General features: G+C 46.0%; 1 protein-coding gene across 1 annotated transcript in view; it reads right to left on the reverse strand.

Annotated features, from left to right (window-relative positions):
* The window catches only part of notch2 (notch receptor 2), a 46506-nt gene extending 28487 nt beyond the window's left edge, over window positions 1-18019 (reverse strand). The window contains exons 1-2 of the mRNA XM_080832359.1: window positions 17709-18019; window positions 8664-8745 (exon numbers count right to left, since the gene is read on the reverse strand). Coding sequence (XP_080688485.1) covers window positions 8664-8745; window positions 17709-17781 — 155 coding nt within the window. The 5' untranslated portion in view covers window positions 17782-18019. The remainder of the gene's footprint in view (window positions 1-8663; window positions 8746-17708) is intronic.
* Window positions 18020-23191: the final 5172 nt, after the last annotated feature.

Raw genomic sequence — 23191 nt, forward strand, 5'->3', positions numbered from 1 at the left:
CTTGCTCCGCTCTCACGGATCCATCTAAGCCCCAGCTTTACACACACGCACACACACACACACACACACACACACACACACACACACACACACACACACACACACACACACACACACACACACACACACACACACACACACACACACACACACACACACACACACACACACACATTTTCACTCTCACACTCATTTTCAAGTGGGGCCGCTCAATATTGGCTTTTGCATTAGCGTCATTTACACAATGATAAGAAAGCTGAGAGCCGGTTGCTGCTGAATGACGGGAATGTGTGAGAGAATGCCCACCTAAGAACACTTCAAAACAAGCTGAAGGAAATTAAACTGCTGCCTACTGAACTGAATGGAGGTGAGAGCACTGGAATGGAGAGAGTGTTTTGGAGTCTGTCCCCCCACCACTGCTGGACTTGGGCCTTTATGTAACTCAGTTTTGCTATTAATCTCAGCAATAACACCAAGTTCCAGTTTGTTGAATGGGTCACACGCTTAGAGTGCAGTGTCTGTGTGTCTGCTTGTGTGTGTGTGTGTGTGTGTGTGTGTGTGTGTGCCTTTTTCACAAATTACATAGGCATAAACTAGACAAACACACATCCAAGGTGCTGTTCTCACAAACAGAAAGAGTGGGGGAGGAGGAAAATATGTGTGCACGTGTGTGTGTTTGTGTGTGTGTGTGTGTGTGTGTGTGTGTGTGTGTATGTGTGTGGGTGTGTGTGTACACACAGTGTTAGGCACAGTTAACTCCACTCGGCTCTTAACCACAGCACAACCACAAGCAGAAACCCATCTATAGAATTCTTTGTTATCCACCACATGGATTTCCCCCTTCTTTTCCTATGCTTTTCCTCCCTTTCCTTCCTCCTTCTTTCTTTTGCTTTCCCTCTCTCACTCTTACTCTCTCTCCCCTGTAGCTCTCTATACCCAACCACCCCTCACTCTCTCTCTCTCTCTTTCTCTCTCCCTATCTCTCTCAATTCCCCCTCTCTCTTTCTTTTCGGTATCTTCCTATATATCCTGACATCTCTCTCGCTCTCCCTCCCTCCCACCTTCCCTGTCTTTCTTATTCCCTCTCTCCCTCTCTCTCTGGGTGTCAGGTTTCTACAGCTGGTTCCCATTAGCTCCCCCCTCCCCTGCCCTCCTTCTCTGGGCCGCCGCAATGCAGCTCTACCTCAGGCCCTCTCCCCTCCCCTCCCCTCCCCTCCCCTGCCTGACCTCTCCCTGTCCTGTCCACAGGGGCCCTCCTTCACTTTTATTATTACTGGACGCTCCGTCAAGCACAGGAGGTCCTGGTCCTGCCCCCACCCACAGACACACAAACACACACACACTCCCCCACATTACATTACACAGTCACTTGCACACCCCCTCAACTCACACACACACACTGACTCACTGACTGACTCACTCACTCTCTCACACACACACACACACACACACACACACACACACACACCAGCATGCATGCAAATGCCAGGGCTGCGATTTGTATTAACTCTACTCTGCTGGTGTGGAGGGCCTGGGTTGGAGTGTGTTGTTGAGGGGAGTGCATAAAATTCCCCTTCACTTTTGGCACAGTTCTCCAGCTGACTCACCCTCAGAGTGTCTGAGTGGAAGAGCGGAGAGGAGAGGAGGGGAGAGGAGTGGAGAGGAGTGGAGAGGAGTGGAGAGGAGAGAGGAATGAGGGGAGAGGAGAGAGAGGGGAAAGGAGTGGAGCGCTAGTGGGTTGGGTTTTATTGACTCTCAGCTCCAGGCTCTAACCCACCCCACCCCTAAATCTCTCTAGTTTTACTCTTTTTCTCACACAAACACACAGCAGCTCTCTCTTCCTCTCTGCTTGCCCTGACAGAGACCACTGAGAAGATTAGAAGCCACGTGTCTCTCTCTCTCTTTCTGTCTCTCTCCTTCATTCACTCCCTTTCTATCTTTCTTGCTCTCTCTCTGCTGTTTGACCACTCCCTCCGTCTCCATCTCTGTCACTACCGTCTGTTTTTCGTTCCAAAACGAACATGAAATGGCAGGCATTATTTTTAGATGGCAGTCACTGCCTCCCTTCCTCCCTCACTCACTCTTCTTTTTTTGTCCTTATTCCTCCCATCTTACTCCAGCTTCAGCAAAATGTTCCCGCGGAGAAGAAAGAGACCACAAAAACAACACACATGACAGAGAGAGGGTGAAGTGGGGTGGGGGTGGGGGATCGTGCAGAAAAAGGAAAGAAATTAATAGCTAAGGAGAGGAAGGAGGAGGGGTGAATTACTGAGAGAGGGATGTCTGGAAGCACTGACTAAAGGAAGGAGTGGGAGAGCAGCAAAAAGGAGGAGGAGGAAGTAGGGATGCAAATTATCGATTAATTCATTAATCATTAGTTGATAATCTTATCGATCGACTTTCGATTAATTGATAAGCAGCGTTTTTCACCTGAGTTTCAGTGCTTCAATAGGGCCTTTACAAATATCAGCTAAATAGTTGAGTTATTATATTACATTACATTATGATAATTATATTCTATTATACATTCCTCAAGTAATTATGCATTAGGAAAAGAAAGCAGAAAAGTTTTTTTATGGTATAACAAAATACATTCTTTAATTTAAAACAAAGAAATAAATTATGGACTGGCTCAGTTCTTGCATTTGAAACAGACATAAAAAAAAAGAATAGAAGAAATTAAATAGAGAGCCAAACAGAATATTATTGAGCCTATAGATTATGAAGAAACTGCATCTAGGCTATTACAAGCTAAATAGCCAACACAACTCTCTGAAGTTTAACTCGCGCTCACGGTAGTGAGGGATAGAGTAGTTACATTCTTAATGGCAAGCCATCAGGCAAAGGTAAGCTAGCCCGCTAACGAGCTAGGTATATAATATCATCATAAGCCTGAGTGAGCTAGTCCGCTATCAAGCTAAATAGCCAACTCAACTCTTACTTACTTACTTACTAACTATCATGAGCCAAACTCGCGGGCACACGTTAGCGCGGGAGTAGACAGAGATATTCATATTCATAGCAAGGTGAGCTAGCCCGCTAACGAGCTAGGTAGCTAACTCTATGAAGTCTCAGTGAGCTAGCCCGCTAACGAAATAATAGCTAACCTGAGTTTTAAGACTAGCCTTAACTCGCGGCAGTAAGCGAGAGAAGGTATAATACAGTGTAGCTGTGATTTTAGGTTGACCAGGTGAACTGGTGGTGTCATGCAGGACAGCAGCATGCACGGTGTTCAAATGATAACTGAGTGAGCTAGTGGAACTATTGTATTTCAATACCGCATTACACAGAGAACATTTGACTTCTTTGCCTGAATTAACAATGTTGAAGTGGTCCCACACCGCACTTCTTTTCGCTCGCTTCATTTTGTTTTCAACCGGTCTCTCGCGCTAGCGCCCTCTAGCGATTAATCGTGATTAATACATTTTGATCGAGCAACCTCTTATTCGACAATTAATCTAAAGTCGATTAATCATTTGCATCCCTAGGAGGAAGAGAAGAGGGAGGAGTGTGCCACTGCCCGTCTTGTCCCTCTACAGTCAGGAGACGCAGAAGAGCTGTCTCAGGACAGTCTGTCAAAAGGGGTGTGTGTCTGTGTGTGTCTGTCTGTGTGTGTCTGTCTGTCTGTCTGTGTCTGTCTGTCTGTGTCTGTCTGTCTGTCTGTGTCTGTCTGTCTGTCTGTGTCTGTCTGTCTGTCTGTCTGTCTGTCTGTCTGTGTCTGTCTGTGTCTGTCTGTCTGTGTCTGTCTGTCTGTGTCTGTCTGTCTGTCTGTCTGTCTGTGTCTGTCTGTCTGTCTGTGTCTGTCTGTCTGTCTGTGTCTGTCTGTCTGTCTGTGTCTGTCTGTCTGTCTGTCTGTCTGTCTGTGTCTGTCTGTCTGTCTGTCTGTGTCTGTCTGTCTGTCTGTCTGTCTGTCTGTGTCTGTCTGTGTCTGTCTGTCTGTGTCTGTCTGTCTGTGTCTGTCTGTCTGTCTGTGTCTGTCTGTGTCTGTCTGTGTCTGTCTGTGTCTGTCTGTGTCTGTCTGTGTCTGTCTGTGTCTGTCTGTGTCTGTCTGTCTGTGTCTGTCTGTGTCTGTCTGTGTCTGTCTGTGTGTCTCTCTCTCTGCCCTGGGTGTTACCACAATGACCTCTCCCAGTCCTACTCTGACAGTGGTGTGGTGTCTGATCGCTCCTTTATTGCAGAGAAAGACTCTAGTGGAATTCTTGCTTGTGATGCATGCAGCGCGTGGTGGAGGAAGACACTGGGCCGATTATGGAGCGCGTTTCCGCTTATCGCTCAGCTCATTATCACCACGGCTCTCTGTCACAGAGCACCACTTGTCGGCGGGGTGTCCCGCGGGTTTAGAAGCTGGTCGCCACATTCCCCACCGCTCTGCGACGCCTCCCCGTATAAGGGTCTGTGTGGTGTGTGTGTGTGTGTGTGTGTGTGTGTGTGTGTGTGTGTGTGTATGTGTATGTGTGTGTGTGTGTGTGTGCCTGTGTCACTGTTCAGATCTCCCTTCAAAGAGACAGCTCCCCTTGATCATGTTGAGAATCCCCTATCTGCCTAGTGGCATTGGAAATGATAAATAGTGCTCGTCTCCTCTTCCCTTCAACAGCCGCATGTGCAAAGACACACACATGAAAACACACACACACACACACACACACACACACACACAGACACAGACACAGACACAGACACAGACACAGACACAGACACAGACACAGACACACACACACACACAGGCACACACACAGGATAAAGCCAGCCTTAACTCTCCTTCTCATCTCCAATCCCAGGCCCAGCAGCCCTATCTCTCATCCCCCACACACCTGCTGTGAGCGCTTCAGTGTGCCCCCTGCCTCTACAGCAGGCTCTCTGATCCTGGCGCTCAAGGTGCCCCACATGCCTTATCAGTCTGCTTCCACATTATCAGCGCACCTCACTTGCCTCTGTGGGTGTGTGCATGTGTAAGTATGTGTGTGTGTGTGTTTGAGAAAGAAACAGTCTGTGTGAGTTTGTGAGTGTGAGTGTGAGTGTGAGTGTGAGTGTGAGTGTGAGTGTGAGTGTGAGTGTGAGTGTGAGTGTGAGTGTGAGTGTGAGTGTGAGTGTGAGTTTGTGTACTTTGTGGACTCTGCCACTAAGGTAAATCACAGCATATGCCCCCTGACACACACACACGCACACACACACGCACACGCACGCACACACGCACCCACGCACCCACACACACATACACAAACACATACGCGCACAAACACACACACGCGCACATACACAAACACATACGCGCACAAACACACACACGCGCACACACACTTTCACACAGCTATGCTGTTGACTTAAGCTGCAGATGGAGAGGCAGGCTGACTGGGCTGTGGCACACAGCGTGCTCCACGAACGATCTGCAGACCGACTGGTTTTCAGAAAAAAAGTATGACTTGTGTGACCTGCACTCTCAATCCTTTTCTCATTCCCTTTCACTTACTTACTCACTCACTCGCTCTCTCTCTCTCTCCCCCTCTGTCCCTCCCTCCCTCTCTCCCTCATTCCCTTCTGGTAGACATTCTGGTTTGCAACCTTTCAGTCAGAACATCAGGGTGAGTTTTGGGTGTGAAACCAAGGCCTTCCTGCCCCAAGGCCCCCAGGCAAACAGAGAGACGGAGTGTGACAGAACATACAAGCAGAAATGTAAGGATGAGGGAGGGAAAAAAGACAACAAGAGATGTCGAGGAAAAGCTACTGAGAGAGAGAAAGATGGATAGATAAAAAGATATCAAGAGAAAGGGAGAGAGAAAATGTAAAGGGAGGGGATTAAGAGGCCAGGTGAGTGCTGTCCTGGGGCATCTCACAGGCAGTCACAACAGCACTGGGAGGGAGGAGGGGCTGGTGGGAGTGTGTGTGAGTAGCAGTGATGACGGAGAGGCAGTGACAGAGTAATTTCTGTCCTTTCTCCTCACCTGCCCCCTCCTCATCCATTTCGCCTCCTCTTTCCCTCCCTCCCTCCCTCTCTCTCTCCCTCCCTCCCTCCCTCCCTCTCTCTTGCTCACTCTCTCTCAAATCAAATCAAACCACCCCTACTCCCCTCTTTCCCCACTCTTTCTCTCCCTCTCTCTCTCACTCTCTCTCTGTACATCTTTCCCCACTCTCTCTCCCTCTCCCTCTCTCTCTCTCCCTCTCTCTCCCCACTCTTTCCTCCTCTATCTCTCTGTCTCTTTCTCTCTCTCTGTCTGTCTGTCTCTTTCCCTCTCTCTCTCCGTCTCTCTCTCTCCCTCCCTCCCTCTCTGTCTCTCTTTTCCTCTCTCTCTCGGTCTCACTCTCTCCCCACTCTTTCCTCCTCTCTCTGTCTCTCTTTCCCTTCCTCTCTCTCTGTATCCATGTCTCACTCTCTTTCTCTCTCTCCCCCTCTCTCTCTCTATCTGTTTTAGCAGTGTACCTTCTCAAGTTACGGCTCCTCCGCTGCTAAAAGACATCCTCCTTTCTTTACCCCCTCTCTTCTTCCCCTTACCCTAGGGCAAATTCTACCTGTCAGATCAAACAAACACACACACACACACACACACACACACACACACACACACACACACACACACACACACACACACTCACACAAACTTAGACACACCACACAACACACCGTCTTTTTCTTCCGGAGAGAGAGAACAAGAGAGAGAGACAGAGAAGGAGAGATATCAAATATGTGTATGAGAGTTTGTCTTATACAGAGAGAGAGAGAGAGAGAGAGAGAGAGAGAGAGAGAGAGAGAGAGAGAGGGGGGGGGGGGGTGAGGAGAGGAGAGGAGGGAGGCTGAGCAGGAGTAAGAGAACACAGAATTAATAAGTTTGCACGGCTGCGGCCTCAGTGCAAGACAAAGAGATCTTGTTCATCTGAGGGGGAAAAAATGGGTTCCTGCCTGAGAGGCACTAAGCTCAGGTATTAACCCTCCACATCTCTGCACCACAGCAGGAAGAGCTACAGCTATGAATAGAGGAGTGAAACAAAATTAACATTTCATTCCAACTGATGGTACCATGCTGATAGAAGATGCGGTTGTTTTGCCTTCTGTAACTGGTTCTTCACATATTACATGGCCATCTTAAGGTGAACAGCATGGCAGACTTGAACATGGAATTGGCTCCTGCTCTTGTTCTGGAACTCATTTAACCTGTTAAAGTGTAGTTATGCTGTAGGGTGTGTGTGTGTGTGAGTGTGATGTGTCCATTCAGCACATGTGCGACACACACACACAAGCACACACCCAGGTGACACATACGGTTTCTCACACCCTGGCTGGAGGCTTGCTGCTCCACCGGTCTATCTGCTTAAAAAACACACCCATCTTAGCCAACTACTGGCATGTGAACACATCTTCTGTGTGTCTACGAAACCTGCAGACAATAGGAAAAAAGAACCAAAAAAAGATGTCCTCCTGTTCAGAAAGTCTTACTAATTCTGCCGGAGTTGCCCTGGTTTGGGGAAACTTCCACTATGGGTTTACAACCACACACACACATACCCACAGACCCCCCCCCACACACACACACACTCACACACAAGCTGGCAGCCATTTTCAGTCCTGAACTCTCCAGGACTTCAGCAGCCTCAGACAGTGTGTCAGCAACACACTGGCTGCCTTTATTAACTAGCTGAGCTTTTGTGAGGGAAGAGTGTGTATCTATCTTTGTGTGTGTGTGTGTGTGTGTGTGTGTGTGTGTGTGTGTGCCCATAATTACACTCGGAAAGCGTGCTGTTAGTGTTTCAGCACTTGCCTTTAATATGATGAAACTAAAAAACACATAATGAGATTTTCTCACAATGACTCTTTTCTATGGTATGCAGAGTGGGGGAAGGGGGGGGGGGGGGGGGGGGGCGCTGAGTTGGGTCTAATGTGGTATGGGGTATTGCAGTCTGCTGCTACAGCTCAGACTTAAAGGTCACCTAGAACACTTCTCTCTTCCAAGGCAACAACTACTAGGCCTCAAAGAATCAGTGCTACGAATCCTCAATCCTCAATGTCACGGATGCTTAAAAAAAAACCTCATAGACACCATGCTCAGAAATCCGTCCACTCGAAGGTCAACCCAATGAGGAAGCCAGTTGCTGAAAGATGCCACTGCCCTGGTGAGATGCGCTTGACTGGCAGAGCTGCTGATCAGCTTCCGAGATGCCAATGCTGGGAAAGAGCTGAGCGACTGCTTCACAACCCATTAAATGCAACGTGATAGGTTCAGTGGCAGGCCATTCATTTTGGTGATATGTTCTGGAGAGTTGTCGGGGCACTTTTAAGTTACGGCATAATTACAACCCAGGACATGTTACCCCGAAAAAAGCACAGGCATAGATCATGGCTAACCAAAATAGCACCGCCCACAGACGAATGATTACACACCATATCTGACAGCAGAGGATAGCCTTTCTGTGCCAAAGATTGATACCGGTCAACCCCCTAGTCTGGATTTGATTCTGAACAACATGAATAAAAAAAAAAAAAACTATGCTTATGTACTCAAACAAACGCTATGCTCAGCGTGTGTCAATCTCCATTTAACATGCAGTGTCAAAGCCTAATGTTATCTATGTGCAACAAAACGTCCAACACAAGCAACATAACCAGAGTTAGGACTTGCGATTTACGCCCCGCTTCATGGTTGTCGGAGACAGGTAGGGCTTGGGGTCTTCCTTACCTGCAGTATCCGGTGGCGTTGGTGAACCTGTGGCATGTGGCGTTGTTCACACATGGCTTGCTGGAATCCACACACTGCAGCGCTGCAGCAGAAAACAAGACAAACATCATTAATCAGACTCACAAAGTCCACGCTAACAAAACACATACTTGGAACCGCGCTACCGTTTTTCTTATAAACTTGGAACGTGGTGAGACAACAGACACGCTCACACACGCAAACACACACACAGACAGACACTCTCACACACATAGACACACTCACACATATAGACACTCACACACTCACACTCACATAAAGATGTGCCTCTCATTTCTCTTTCTTTAAAAATTGCACACAAAAAAAGAACCAAATCAAAAGAAAAGTCTGAGAAAAAAAACTTAAAACCACATACTACACAGACAAAACTCAAGCAAAAGCAGAACAGACATGTAAACCAATAGAATGCAGACACTGAGCCACACACACACAGACAGACAGACAGACAGACAGTCAGACAGACAGACAGACAGACAGGTAAGTGATTGCAAAGGAAGCCAGACAGATATGTCAGACAGCCAGAGACAGCCCAGGCTACAAGACCACAAAGCACGGCAATATCATTGCTATTTCAGCTGCTTTCGTTTACTGTTTGGTTAACACATAACCCAACACGGGGGTGAAGATATTGTCCTGGTAAAGATCAACTGATCTGACATAACAGGAAAGCATATCACAAGGACGATGTCAGGAAAGTATCTTCAAATTAAATAATGGACAAATTACAGCACAGATGCAAAATTGTGCAAAAGTAACTGAGAAAGTTAACATTCACATTCCTCACATTTAAAACAGTAATGAAATATGAATTATATCAGTTAAAAGATGGAATATAAGGATTAACAAGAGGGTCGCAAGTTGGCATAACAGATGGCATAACACAGAAATGTTAGATAAGAGCTGTTCTCTTCTCAGCCACATCCTTTAACCAGAGTCTCTTTGACTACAGAGAAAAAAAAGAATGTTCTGAAACCCAACCCCCCCACACACATTTCAAAAACTAACACTACTCCTGGAAAACAGATAATTGTTTGATTGGGTAAAAGAGCTAAGGGCTGGGGAACAGGCCTTCCACTGCGAGGCCTGAGGACAAGTCAGATGACTTCACAGCAACGGCAACAAACACACTCACAGGAAGTGCACTCAGCTCTAATAGTAGTGCTCTTCCTGTGTGCTGACCGTGACGCGCATATGCCAGAGAGGTAGGCAGGAAATACCCTGACGAATGCACTAGATTAGACACACCGGGGCTGAGTTTGGGGTTGGTAAAGACAACAGTTAAGCCTGCGGCATGAGTTGTGTTCTGACTGAGGACAGATGAGTACTTCTTGATTCGCGTGGTTTTCACAGAAGTGAAAATCAAAAGGCTTTAGACCCAATGTAAGCCATCTATGTGAGTCAAACAAGGCCTCCTCCTTTACACACCATGCTGGCTAAGTCTGCCAAATCTAATACTCTTGCCATTGACCATAAAGCCCATTAATATGCACCATGGCATTCCAGGCTTCAGCATAGATAATGGACACGCTGTAATGATTTCCAGTTCATAAAAAGCTCAATTGTGGAATTAGAAACCTCGGTGGCATGACACTCGAATCACAAGGGCTTACCTCATCTCTTACTAGGCATGCAAATCATTTCAACATTTCACTGTGAATTTTTGATACGTGACTTCATACGTGACTACAATCATAATGTTGTTTAAAAAGAAAGTGCTATTTAAGGAAGTGGTTATGGCTAACCTCACCTCTTCCTGACCTTGAGTGGGCATGCATTTTTGAAGCCATCAGGCCATGTCATATTTACTGTGTTACATCCTTACATAATCTCCACCATCTCATCAGATAGGACCATAGCTCTTGCTTGAGTTAGGGTTAGGGTTAAAGGGTGACTGTCTGGGCTGGATTTGTGGTATTTCATGCAAATACTTTTTTCTTATCTGGAGCAACTGCTCAAGCACACCATAGAACTCTCAGCAGATATTGCTGATATGTGTAGCCGTTGTAGCATTTGGTCCAAAATACTATCTTTGACTCTTGAGAGGTACTTTGAGAGTACGAGGAAGAGAAATACAGTACACACATTGAAATGTGACTTATTGAAAACAATGCAGTGGCAGTTAGTCTCTAACATGCCTATATGCACCTTATTTGAAAGCACTTAAGTCTTTTTGTTGTTATTATTGTTAACTGCACCCCAGCGACAATACTGCTCTGAGAGAAAAAGAGACTACAAAACTGAAGTGCAGACATGAAGTCCAGAGCAAAGGAAAAAAAAAAAAAGACTTGGGGAGCTGTGTGAGAAAGGGAAATGGAGGGAGGTTTGAGAAAAGAAAGAAACAGACGGAGGCCAGGGGGAAAAAAAGAAGGGAGTTGAAAAGCCATTAAAGGAGTAGATGGGGGAGGCAGAAAGAGAGTGTGAGGGAATGAACGAGAGATGGGAGGGGTGCAGAGAGAGGGTAAGAGTGAGATAGAGAGGTAGAAAGAAAGTGAGGAAGGGAGGGGGATAGGAGGAACTGAATAAGAGAGAAAGAGGGAAAGAGAGAAAGAGAAAGAGAGCGCTGGATTGGTCCTGACTGGTCTGACGAGCTCCACATCCACACTGTCAGCGTGCCAGATGAGATGATCGCACAGGATTTGGGACGGTTTGCCACCAATTACTGTACTTCCACTGCAGAGCAGCCCACAAGCAGCGCCAGCTTAGCCTCGCGGCCACCGACGCTGGGCTGGCTTTCTCTCCGCTCCACTTCTCTGCACTACACTCCGCTACTCTCCAGTTCACTGGGGATGTGGCTGACAGCCAGCGTCTGTTTACCATTGGTTTGAGTCACCAGTAAACAACAACAACCACAACAAAGTCATCTAGCCCACACAAAACACCAAAGTCTGGAGGTGAGGAAGCCCATCTTCTCGTACTCGAAGCAGAGACCGAGAGTGGGAGATAGAGAGAAAGAGAGAGAGAGAAAGAGAGAAGCCTTTTGTTGGGTTGGGTTTCTGAATCTCACTACAAGGCAAATGGGTCTTACAGCTCTCCTGCGCAGAAAACAGCATGGGGGATTTGACTGTTGTTGAGAGAGCAAGAGAGGCGAGAGAAGGGGGCTGAGGAAAGTCAAATAAAGGTCCATGATCACAAAAGGCTCATTTAACACACCACAGACAAAACCTCAACCAACCTAACACCCAGTGTACACACAGCACAGATTCTTCAGGCTTGCAAGAGGTTCGCTTGCCTTCCCTGGCCTTGTCCACTCTTCCTTTGAGACGGAGGGAGCGGCGAGACTGAGGGGAAAAATAAGAGAGTAAGAGAGAGAGAAGGCAAGAATGAAGTGATGAGGGAAGGAGAGGAAAGGCTGCACGGATGAGATTTACTGTGCCGGGGTGGAAGCAGCCTCTGATCCCCGCTGATGTGAGCGTGAAGGTGTTTGGCACTAATGTGAAGCAGAGGCAGCGGGGGAGCTGCGACTCGAGCCAAGGGCCTGAGCTCTTCCTCACCACCCTTTTCTTTCAGTGCCTCCCACCATCTCTCTCACTCTTTCTATCCCTCTCTCCCCCTCTCTTTCTACCACTCTCTCCCACTCTTTCTTTGTCCCAATTCCCCTAATTAGAGTCTTGAGCGTCTTTTCCCTCTTTCTAGTTCTTGTTCGGCTCTGCCTGACCTTACCCTCACACTCGAGTGTCTCTGCCTTTGTTCCCGCTCCCACTCGCGCAGGCATGAGAGAGCAGAGCCCGGCAGCCGGCCGTGATGTGGCCAAATGTTAAGAGGGCAGACACGTGTGTGTGCCTGTGCCGGGGGGAACAAGCTCGAGGAGGATAAGTAACCACATGAGAGAGAGAGAGAGAGAGAGAGAGAGAGCGAGAAAGAGAGAGACTCATTCTGTGGTCAAAAGTTGTCCGCCGCCGCATATATCTGAACTATTTTAATGCTCGGTGCTTAAATTGCTAGTAGAAGAATGGCTGGCTGTGTTTACAGACAAAAAAGAACAATCAGACGACAGCCGAGGGAGTTTAAACCAATAAAATGTGCCATTTCTAGCATGCCTGGAGTAAAATGTGCATTTCCATAAAACATTGCATTTTTTGTGTTAAAACTTCAAGTCACCTTTATCAATAAAGTGAAATTCCATGGTGGAAATTTAAAATATCTGGCATAATTCAACCTATGGAAAACACAGTTTGCATAGGCTACATTGCATACAATTCCATAATCAAAATCCCTACTCTTCTGTCTACAGACCTCCTTCAGACAAGCTGGTAAACACATCGGTTCGAATCAGAACAGACACAGGCCTGAGAAATTGGCGCCATTCGGTGGTTAGCTCATTTGTAAATTGACACACATAATAGCTCATAATGGGCTGCACATTGAGCAGATTTCCAGCCTACCATCCGCCCAACCGGCTGACCAGAGCAGCGAAGGGCAACAAACACACAGGCATGGGCCTCCTCTCATCGTCGGCCTTCAGCTCCTCCTCAGCTGCAGGCACTCCTCTCTACATTTACATTTAGTCATTTAGCAGACGCTTTTGTCCAAAGCCCCGTACAAGGGAGAGAACAGTCAAGCTAAGAGCAATACAAAATAAATAAATAAATAAATACTACTTTACATAAGAAATAGAAAAAAAGTGCAGAAATGTTACTCATGCAAGTGCAAGCTTAGCACTAGTCAATGTGCCAGTTAGGAAGGGAGGTGCTCTCTGAAGAGTTGGGTCTTCAAAAGCTTCTTGAAGGTAGAGAGGGACGCCCCTGCTCTGGTAGTGCTAAGCAGTTGCTTCCACCAACGTGAAACTACAAATCTCATCACTGCCAGTGGCTTCATTAGGGATGGGTGTGGTTAGCGTTGTATCTACACTACTAGTCTCATCGATACTCCTTATCGGTTGGGTTCTGTATCGATAAGACTCTTAACGGTTCTTTTTCATCACTAAATAATAGCTTTTATTATATTTATTTAGAATTTCAGAACAGGATTAGAATTGAATATTTACATAATATAAAACACAACAGTCATGTTTATACTATATAAACTAAATCATACTCCTGACATGAAAATACTGAGTAAAGTTCTGAAAGAATAAAGAACACAGACATCAGTCACTATCAGTAATTTCTCTTGTCCTCTGACCTCCTTCCTCTGCTGCTGCTGCTGTGACTCACGGTCTGCAGGTACCTCTGGGGGGTAGGAAAGGGACTGGTTTGACAGTTACACTACACAGACAGCTTTAATTTGAGCTTGATTGCAGACAGTTCGCTATTAGTTAAGCTAGTGCGCTTTACTTGTGTAAAAACATAGCGGTGAAGGATGCGAGTCTAGGCACCCAAGGGAAATTTCTGCTCCAGTCCATTTGTGCTTAATGTGAGTGCTGGGGGGTTGGGGCAGGGCAGAGGGGGCATACGAGAGGCATGCGAGTGACAGACGAGGCTTTTCAAGGAGGGCTAATAGTCAGTGAATGATATGGGGAAGTAATTAGGTAGAGCTCAGACAAACGGCGCGCACACGCTTTCGCAGTCCCTGGGCTCTGGCCACGGTCCACACAGGATGGGAGAGGGGAAGTTGTTCACGCCGAGTGGGGAAGTAACCTCGCTTCCTGGCACCGCTCAAAATGCATCAAGCTGCTCGCTCTCTCTCTATGTCCTTGCAAACACGTTGCCGTGGAAACAGTGGAATCCAAAAAGACCAAATTAGACAATGGTGGTGAAAACTCAGTATCACCTTCCTCCTTAATGAAAAGAATGACTATGCACCCTTCTCATAGCCTGGTGACACCAGCCTACGTATTTCCGCCTGAATTGATTTCAAGCTCATACTCAGTCTGGCCCAACCCCATTGACAATCGTCTCCAGAACTCAAAATTTTGCAGGACCAATCAGCGAACAGTTCAGAGCTGTGACGCAAAACTCGCCTTGGAGGAAAAGACACGAAAAGCTATCGGAAAAGTTGTCTCAACTCTCGAGAACATCAGAAAATTAAAAGGAGAACAAGAGTATTTTCTTGTAAGTTTTATGATTGGAAAGGACGTCGTAGCTCTTCTCCCAACTGGCTTTGGGAAGAGTTTAATCTACCGAATGCTTACTAAACGTTGCTGATTGGTTAAGGGAACTCCAATGATTTTAAACCTCAAGATAAGCACCCGCCCATCTCGGAAACCAAAATGCATTGGGTTGGCCCAGACTGAAAGACGGAATGAAATGGAGTCACAGGCTGGTAATGGCCAGGCTACCCTTCTCATGCCTTATCGCTAGAAAAGTCATGCTGAGGGTTGGGCTATTTCCTTAATCTCTAGTTCATATCAAATTAAAGACAAAACCGCAAAAGCATAACACCAATCGAATGCCAGTCTCAAAACTTTAGTTCTAACATGGCGTACGTAAGGGAGACCGGAGCTCCAGTGGCTCACCCCTGGGTTCAGGGGAGACATCTTCCTGAAGACTGGCACTATAGCCCACCCCACTACCCTGTCTGGTGCCAGGATTACTGCGCTGTGCCGTAGCAGGAATGCTGGACATCTTAATTCCCTGTTAATTTGCTAACCTGTTCTACAGTGCAGACACAACGCTCCCTTAATCCCCGCCAATGCTCACAGTTAAGCTCCCCCATTTCCCTCTCTCCCTCTCTCTCCTTCACTTTCCTCATTTACAGCACAACACTTTTTCCATGAGCTTACCCTGGCAACTTCACAGCACAAAATTATGTCAGGACTACGACGACTGCATATTTTCTAACCAAAACAAGTTAAGTTATGGCAAGTTTCGCAAAATATTGTTAGAATACTAAAATAATATTTCTCCCAGATTGTTATCCACAAACACCACAGAGATAGAATGTGTTTATCCCAGCTCATCCAGCAGCCTCAGCCTGATTCCTCTGCTATGCCGCGACACTTCCCCCCCCCCCCCCCCCCATCAGTGGAGTGGATGGGGGCTCTTATTGAAACCACATCTGGATCCTCCGTTCCCATAAAGTTCCTGTCTGCATGTGCGCTCCCACAGCCGCCCTCCTCCACCGCGGCCATTATTTATGGCCTGCACAGGCAACGCAGTACACACGCACGTATATACACACTCATAAACAGCGAACAAGGAGGGTGGCCAAGAGTCAAGAATGTGCGCACACACACACACACATTCACACATACAGAGGAGCAGCACAGTGAGGCAGGGCAGGGCAATCTTGTCATTGTCTGCCGAGCGTCTGCTGGCCCAGATGAACAATAGCGAAGACGGTGGTGTCAGCCGTGCGCTCAGCCGTCAGTGGGAAGCTGCGTCAGCAGGCAGTAATGCAGGACCGTAGGCTGGGGCCCGTCTGCAGACAGATGCTGCTCAGTGTGCAACTGCAGTGTGGTGGGAGCTGCGTTGCCGATAAATCACATTTCACACCAGGCGGCAGCGCTGGGCCCGGGCAACAAACAAGAGGATCACTCAGTCACACTCTCCATCACTGAGCTTTTTCAGCAAGTACACACACACACACACACTGAACTGGGTAAATACATGCGGCCGGCGGTGACCCACGCAACAGAGGCCATGCAAAGTCGTGTGCCATGGAAAAAAAAGAAGCTGGAGAAAAATAGATGAGCCACAGGATGAAATGTAATACTCTCAAAACCAAAAAACAACATCATCTGGTTCACACAATAGGTGCACTGCAGCATGGTGTTATTCTGAAACATTTCAGAGACTGTGTTGTACATGTGTGTGTGTGTGTGTGTGTGTGTGTGTGTGTGTGTGTGTGTGTGTGTGTGTGTGTGTGTGTGTGTGTGTGTGTGTGCATGAAAGAGTGTGAACATGAGTGTGTGAGAGCAAGCGCTGAGAAGGGCAGAGAGAGAGGAATGTGAAACACCAACAGCAACATTCCACCCGCTTCTTCCACTGCCTGCAGCAATTCTACATTGTCTTGTTTTCCTTTGTGTGATTCCAAAATCACCAGGCTTTAGTAAAATGTGAAAAAATCTTAAATCAGATGCATCTTCATTGACCGGCACAAAATACCCATTCTGCTAAGAAAGAAGTGCCTTGATGTGGGATGCCTATGCCGTATTTTGGTGTCTGCACACACCACCATGATTATGCGAAGAGCATCAGTAAATGGATACAAGGAGTATGGCTATAGTGCACTTAGATCGACCCGATTAACGTTACTGATTTTGTTATGTGAATTATGTCATGTGTTGAGTCCACAACACAAAAGTAGTCAACGACCAAAAACTCTAAATACTTCTTTTGTATTATTTGAAGTTCAGATTAACATATTAGTTCACCGTGTCGACAGTAGGACACTGAATGAAGAAGGTTACATCAAATTAAACTTTATAAATAGCAAAGTTGGACAGCGACACAAACCTTCCATACTTTTTACAAAAGTACATTGGACAATTTTTGAGTCCATTTTGAGTCCTATTCACTCCTATAATAACTACAGCCGAGCTGCGCTGGCTGGCTAGCTAATGTCCACATCTGGACAGCGGTGCTGACTTCGAGTAGCAGCTTGTGTAACTTGCTCGCTAACAAAACACAACACTCGACACATCCTTCCAAAAAACACACGAGTATTCAGTTGATTTCAGTTTATAACAACTCACAGAGCTCCTCACTATTCTACACCACTTAAATAAGACGTAAAAACCTTAAATTCTTCAACTCCGTCCAGTGGAAACTTCTTTGACTTTTAACAACCATGCAGTTGAGAAAGCTAGGTTGCTAGCCCCCAGTATACTCTAATAGAAAAATGCTAGAAACATTTACAGCAGGTGGGTTGTTTTGGGTTTAACAATAAACAACTACGACTGTACATATTAAAACTAACAGGTATCTGGTGAGACAAAAAAGTTTGTTTTAAACCATACATTTGACTCAAAATCAATCCAGCTCCCGGAGCGGGTGCAAAGATGCTTTGGGGTCTCGTAGGGTAACGTTACATTCACGTTAACATTACAGATGCCAGGTTTTCATTCGGCAACTACAAAGCAGAACAGTAACAAGAAGTAAACAATCAATACCACGAGACACTTACCGAATGACAACTGGATGTAGCAAATTAGAAGGAAAACAACTTTGCCCGTAGAGATACCGGGGAATTGACCCATATTTTCTGTAAAATCCACATAGAGTCACCAGCGCGAGGCTGAGCTCCGTCTCAGGTTGGAGTAATTCAACTTCAATGACTTTTACAGATATTCTAGTTTACAACTTAGTCGTAAACCAAAAACGAATACTCCTATGTATTTCAAACATTAGGTTTGAGCCCACGAAACTGCGTTAAATCCCTTTCTTTGGTGACGCTACTTCTCTTAATAGCAACGTGAAACTTAGCTAAATTACCAAACTTCTACCCTCTCGCCCAGTCGCAGAAGTCATCGGACGCTTATGCTTCCGCTGAAGTTAGGAGGGTCTATCTAATGTGAGAGGAGTTGGCCTTCTACGTGTGATCGCTCTATATTTATCTGGACAATGTTGTCCCACCTACCCTCTGACTGTTATAAGAAAACGATGATTGATTTAAGTATGTTTTGGCATTGTATCGCTGTCTTTATACATCGCTCTTTTTTTTTAAAAAAAGTGCTTTTGCCATGGCGGAGGAATTTTCACTTATTTTCAACTTCTCAAAGCTTCGGTTCGATGACTCAAATTTAACCCATTCGTGGATTTTACGTGATGCGAAACGTACCATTTCTTTGAAATACCACACCGACGCACTTGCCCTTTTTGCAATGACTAAAACCTAAATGGCTGCACAATATTGACTTCATTCAAAACTCTTTTAAACATGTACATTTTTGGCTACTTAATATAATAATTCAGGCTAATTAATGTTGTAACATTGTATCAAATACTAGGCTACTCTGTGTGCATAACGTAAGGATATTGACCAGGCCAATTTTAAAGATCGTGTCACCAGTTTTAAAGCTCTTGTTATGGTAATATATTTATTCGAATTAAAAAAGGGCTAATGTTTAAAATATCTTATCTTGGATAACCATTAGCTCTAGGACAAAACGTTTCATTCCATTATTTTCTGTTTAGTTTTTGTCACAACTGGAGCCCATGTTTCATTAGGCTTATGTGTATTCCTAGATAAATTACTGCTTGAATTCTGCATCATTAAGTAGACTATCCAGTGGCATGGACATTTGTTAGTCTGAGAGTGTGAATTCAACATCAAGGACCCCCTACAGAGGAGAGAGTAAACAAACCAACCCCTCTCCATTGTTCAGGACCCTGTGTTTTCAGGAGACCCATATTGCACTGAATAAGGCTAATTTACACCCATCAGAGACATCTCTTTGTCCTCTAATGCTGTCCCGCAAAGACATTTCAATTTGTTCACACTTTATCTATCCACTGCATGGATCTGTGAAAGGGTATGACACCATATCGGTGTCATGTTTATAGGTACTCTAACCAGCAAACGTGGATAAATACACAAAATCATGGAGAGAAACGTCTCCCCTTTTGATATTCTGTTACTTTAGCAGCTGAGATATTTGTTTCCCAAAGTACTGTAAAAACATTTTTTTTTAAAATCATATATATTTCTACATAGCAGTTAAGACACCATCTGTTTGGTGCTTTTCTCCTGTTATTGCAAATGCCACAACGTCCGTTTTTTAATGTTTCAGGCACCACCTCACAGAGACCCGGCATCTTTACAGGACTTTTCAGACCTGAACACCTATTCACAAACTTCTGAAAAAAAGTTTTCACTGGTAAATCTTGTCAGTTCATTAATCTATTAGAGTAAGGTACACGGAACAAGTCAAGAAAAAAGGAATGCAAGTTTGTGAAATGAAATTGTTGAAGCGATAAGCGCTGATTATGGACTTGGGGTACTCAAAAACAAACAAACAGTCGAGTGTACATCTGTTTCTTTTGATTAGAAAGGATCTGAGCCAAATCCATGATTGACGAGAACTGAGTCAGCTGTCAGCGAGCAAAAGATTTAAAGCACTGGACATGTATGTCACAAGGCAGATAAAGGGATGATATACTAGTCCCAGGGAGGCAAGAGAAGAGTGATTGCTAAAACACTGGTTACCTGCCCCCCCTCATCCTCATTCCTCATCCCCACCCCCACCAGCACTCACCATGTCCTCCTTTCCGTCTGTAAGCGTGGGAAACTTGACTTACCAAATCACTGCCCTGTCATCCTAGCAGGAAGTAAAAAGGTTTGCTGATCTGGATAGGCCAGCAGCAGTTTGGTGTTGGACGGGTGTGTGGGAGGTGATGTGAAGGTAAATGGTTAATGATAAAAATTGAAAGAACAACATGAAGAGGGTGCGATTAGGCCTAACCTCTCTCTTTTTTCTTCTTCTTTCCATCAGAGAACCAGACCACATTTGCCTAGTAAGAGCGCCCTTGAGGCTGCCTTGACCACTGGGTTCCTCCATATCATCAGACGTGGACTCGGGCCAGTCGGCTTTACGTATGTGAGCACTGATACCACTTCATCTGCCCTCTCAAGTAATGACACACTTGCATGCCATGCCGGATGTAGCACCTATCTATTGCTCCTTAAACTGAAAGGGGAGAGGGGCAACAGGAAGGAAGAGGGTATATTTAGGGCAGATTATCTCTTTACCTCTTTGACCTCTTCACACTTTTGCTAGAAATGCAGACCACATATCATGCCAGAAAAAGCACAAGGGGTCTGTACAGTATGCTTGTGGTAAGGGAGACACTTGACATGATTTTGACAGGACCGGATTATTTCCCGAATGCTGAGCAACATAACAACACAATTACAAACAGTCACTTTAGGCATGCACACTGAAATAAGCAGTCACTGAAACAGATGCCATTTTTTACCCTTTTCAATTGAGCATGATATGTAAAATGAATTGAAAGGGAAAAAATGACTGCACTGTACAGATAAGCTACCACAAGTGTGTCCACTGCATGTGGTACAGATACAGTAACTGAGATGCGAAGCCAAACTCAAAAGCTAATCATTATTAATCATATAGTCTGAAACATGAGCAGGCGCAAACATCAGTCCAAAGTGAAACAAGTCTGATTACCAAGGATTTATGTTACATCTTCTGCATGGTGAGATTACTCTTATCTACTACACTGCATATACAGACCGTAGGCCCACTGATTGTTGCACACTGTGGTTATTCAGTTTGTACTGGCGTGGACGTTGGTGGGTGTTTTGTAAATAGAGAAGCTTAGATGATGACCAAGTAGTATCATGCTGCAACATGTGACCTACAGTAGGGCATTGCCACGCCAATCACTGACCTTATGGCTCTGGTGACCTAATACACCTCAACAAGACATACAAACACACAAAAACATCTTATCTGCAGTATCATATTATGTCATGTCATGGCTGGCTGGGTTAGAGGGCTGTGGGTTAGTGTATTTTCAGCAACACTGCAACTTCCTCAGGGGACAACGGCATTGTGGCCTAAAGCTGGTTTTCATTGAGTAACACTCACACTGTTGGTGTGCATGGCTTCTCTGGACTTGCCATGGCAAATGTGTCGTGTAATGGAGTTCCACAGTGGTCACGGCTGAGGGTCAATCAGATGAAGACGCATGGCACGAGAGGGATGTTCACAGGGGCGAGCTAGGTCACCCCAGAGAGATGCGGAGGAGCAGTGTTGTGGGGGGGCAGAGGTTGTATGTCCTGAAAGGTGACCTGGGGGGTTGGCAGGGACAGGTGGGTGGAATGTGCTGTTGTATGTGGGATCCTGCCCTATCTGCCCTGAATGCCACACCACACCGGGGCTATTTATACTGCTCTGTGGGAAAAGAGCAGCCCCCGACAGGATCGAGCCGGGGACCAACCGGCAGGGTTTATTTCCTAAGGCATATTTATGACCGAGCACCCTGAAGACGTAAAGCATGGAACCAGACATGACCAGCAGGCCTGGATTACCGACTCTTGGGGGTCAAGGTCTGTTTGTGAAGTACAGAATTAATGTTTTTGAGACGAGCGAGCGACGAGCAACAACGTGTGGACCAATGGGGGTCAGAGGCTGGACGCTGTAAAAACACACAGCAATAACATTTGTGTGTATCAGTCTCGTGGTATGGTATATCACTTGGAGTTGAAGTTCGCTGTGACCTTCCCTCCTCCCCTCTTCAACTGGATCTCAGTGTCCCATCCCTTTGGCCCCCAACAGTACACAAGGGTCAAACTAATATACCATGCTCTGTGACCTCCTACCTCAGCAAGTCCCAAACTGGGTGGGAGAGGGCTGGGAGAAGGGAGGACGAAACCCGGAAAGAAGGCCAAAAATGAGGGAAACTCCTCTCTTGTTTTTCAAGGTCTATACAGCATGCCTGCAAACATATACATTGACATACAGTATGGGCCACTGATTTCAGAGTTTATCCCAGTGCTGGCTTATTGTTAATGTGTAACTTCATCCTTGTTGTCTATACGTGTTGAGTTGACGTGTTCTTTGACTATTTGTGTACCTCTGTATGTAAGTGTGTGCCTCAAGGGTTGTGTGTTGAGTTTGAGATGGAGGGAAAGTGCAAAGTGAGTGTGCATGGCATTTCTCCAGCGCAGGGGGTTAATTGTGTCATAAATTCATGAGCTGCCAGAGGACAGGCATGACTGGTATTCACACCTCACAGCTCTCCCGCTCCCACACACACAGTCTCAGACGGAGGAGCACACAGCTTCAGATAGGACACTGTTAATAAACCTGTGGAAGCAGCACCATCTCACCTGATAGTCAGTCGGGCCACTCAAAGGTGAATTCCCTGATTTCTCAACTCGACTTAAGTGTGAAATCACCACATTTCATGGTCTGACCCTTTCATCCCTTTCAAGTAGTTTTGCATACTATGCGTGAAACATGTAGCAGGAGATGACTACAGGACACCAGTATGTTGTTGTGGTTGCAGATATATCTTCCGGGTGTTGTGTTGTCAGCTGTACATGAGTGACCTTTGTGTGGTGTGTCATCACTACTTTCGGTTGGGCATAGGTGAGGCGGAGACCCTACACTTTACACCCTCAGGTGATGAGACCAGCGACATCCATCTCGCAGACTTGGTCCAGCACCCTGTGTGAGTAGAGGACAGTTCCCAGGCCCCGATGTGTGCGCTGGGGGGCAATAACTCCCCCCCCCAACTTCCTCTTTAATACACTGCTTTTTTTACGACCCCTGTCCACTGCCATACAGCTGCCACTCTCTGTTTGGGAGATGAGAGGCGTGAGAGATGAGGAACAAGGGGGTGCCGGGGGGCATCAGGGAAGCTGTGAGATGATAAAAGATCATCAGCCTTGGCACAGCCCATTGCCAAGTGGAACAGAAGGGAAAGGGGAAGCCCCCATTTAGCAAAGCACTAATACACTGTGACACTGTTATAAGAGATGATGGCTGTTTAAATATGAGGATGGCTGAATAAATATTTAAATAACAGCCCGCAAAAGACACTTACATGCTCTGAAGAGTGGGCTGAATTCTTATTGCTCCTGAGATGACTGAAGGACTGACCATTCATCTCAGAGCCAAACTTAGCTTAAGATCACAT

The sequence above is a fragment of the Sprattus sprattus genome (genome assembly GCF_963457725.1).
Source record: "Sprattus sprattus genome assembly, chromosome: 2".
Classification (NCBI taxonomy): Eukaryota; Metazoa; Chordata; class Actinopteri; order Clupeiformes; family Clupeidae; genus Sprattus; species Sprattus sprattus.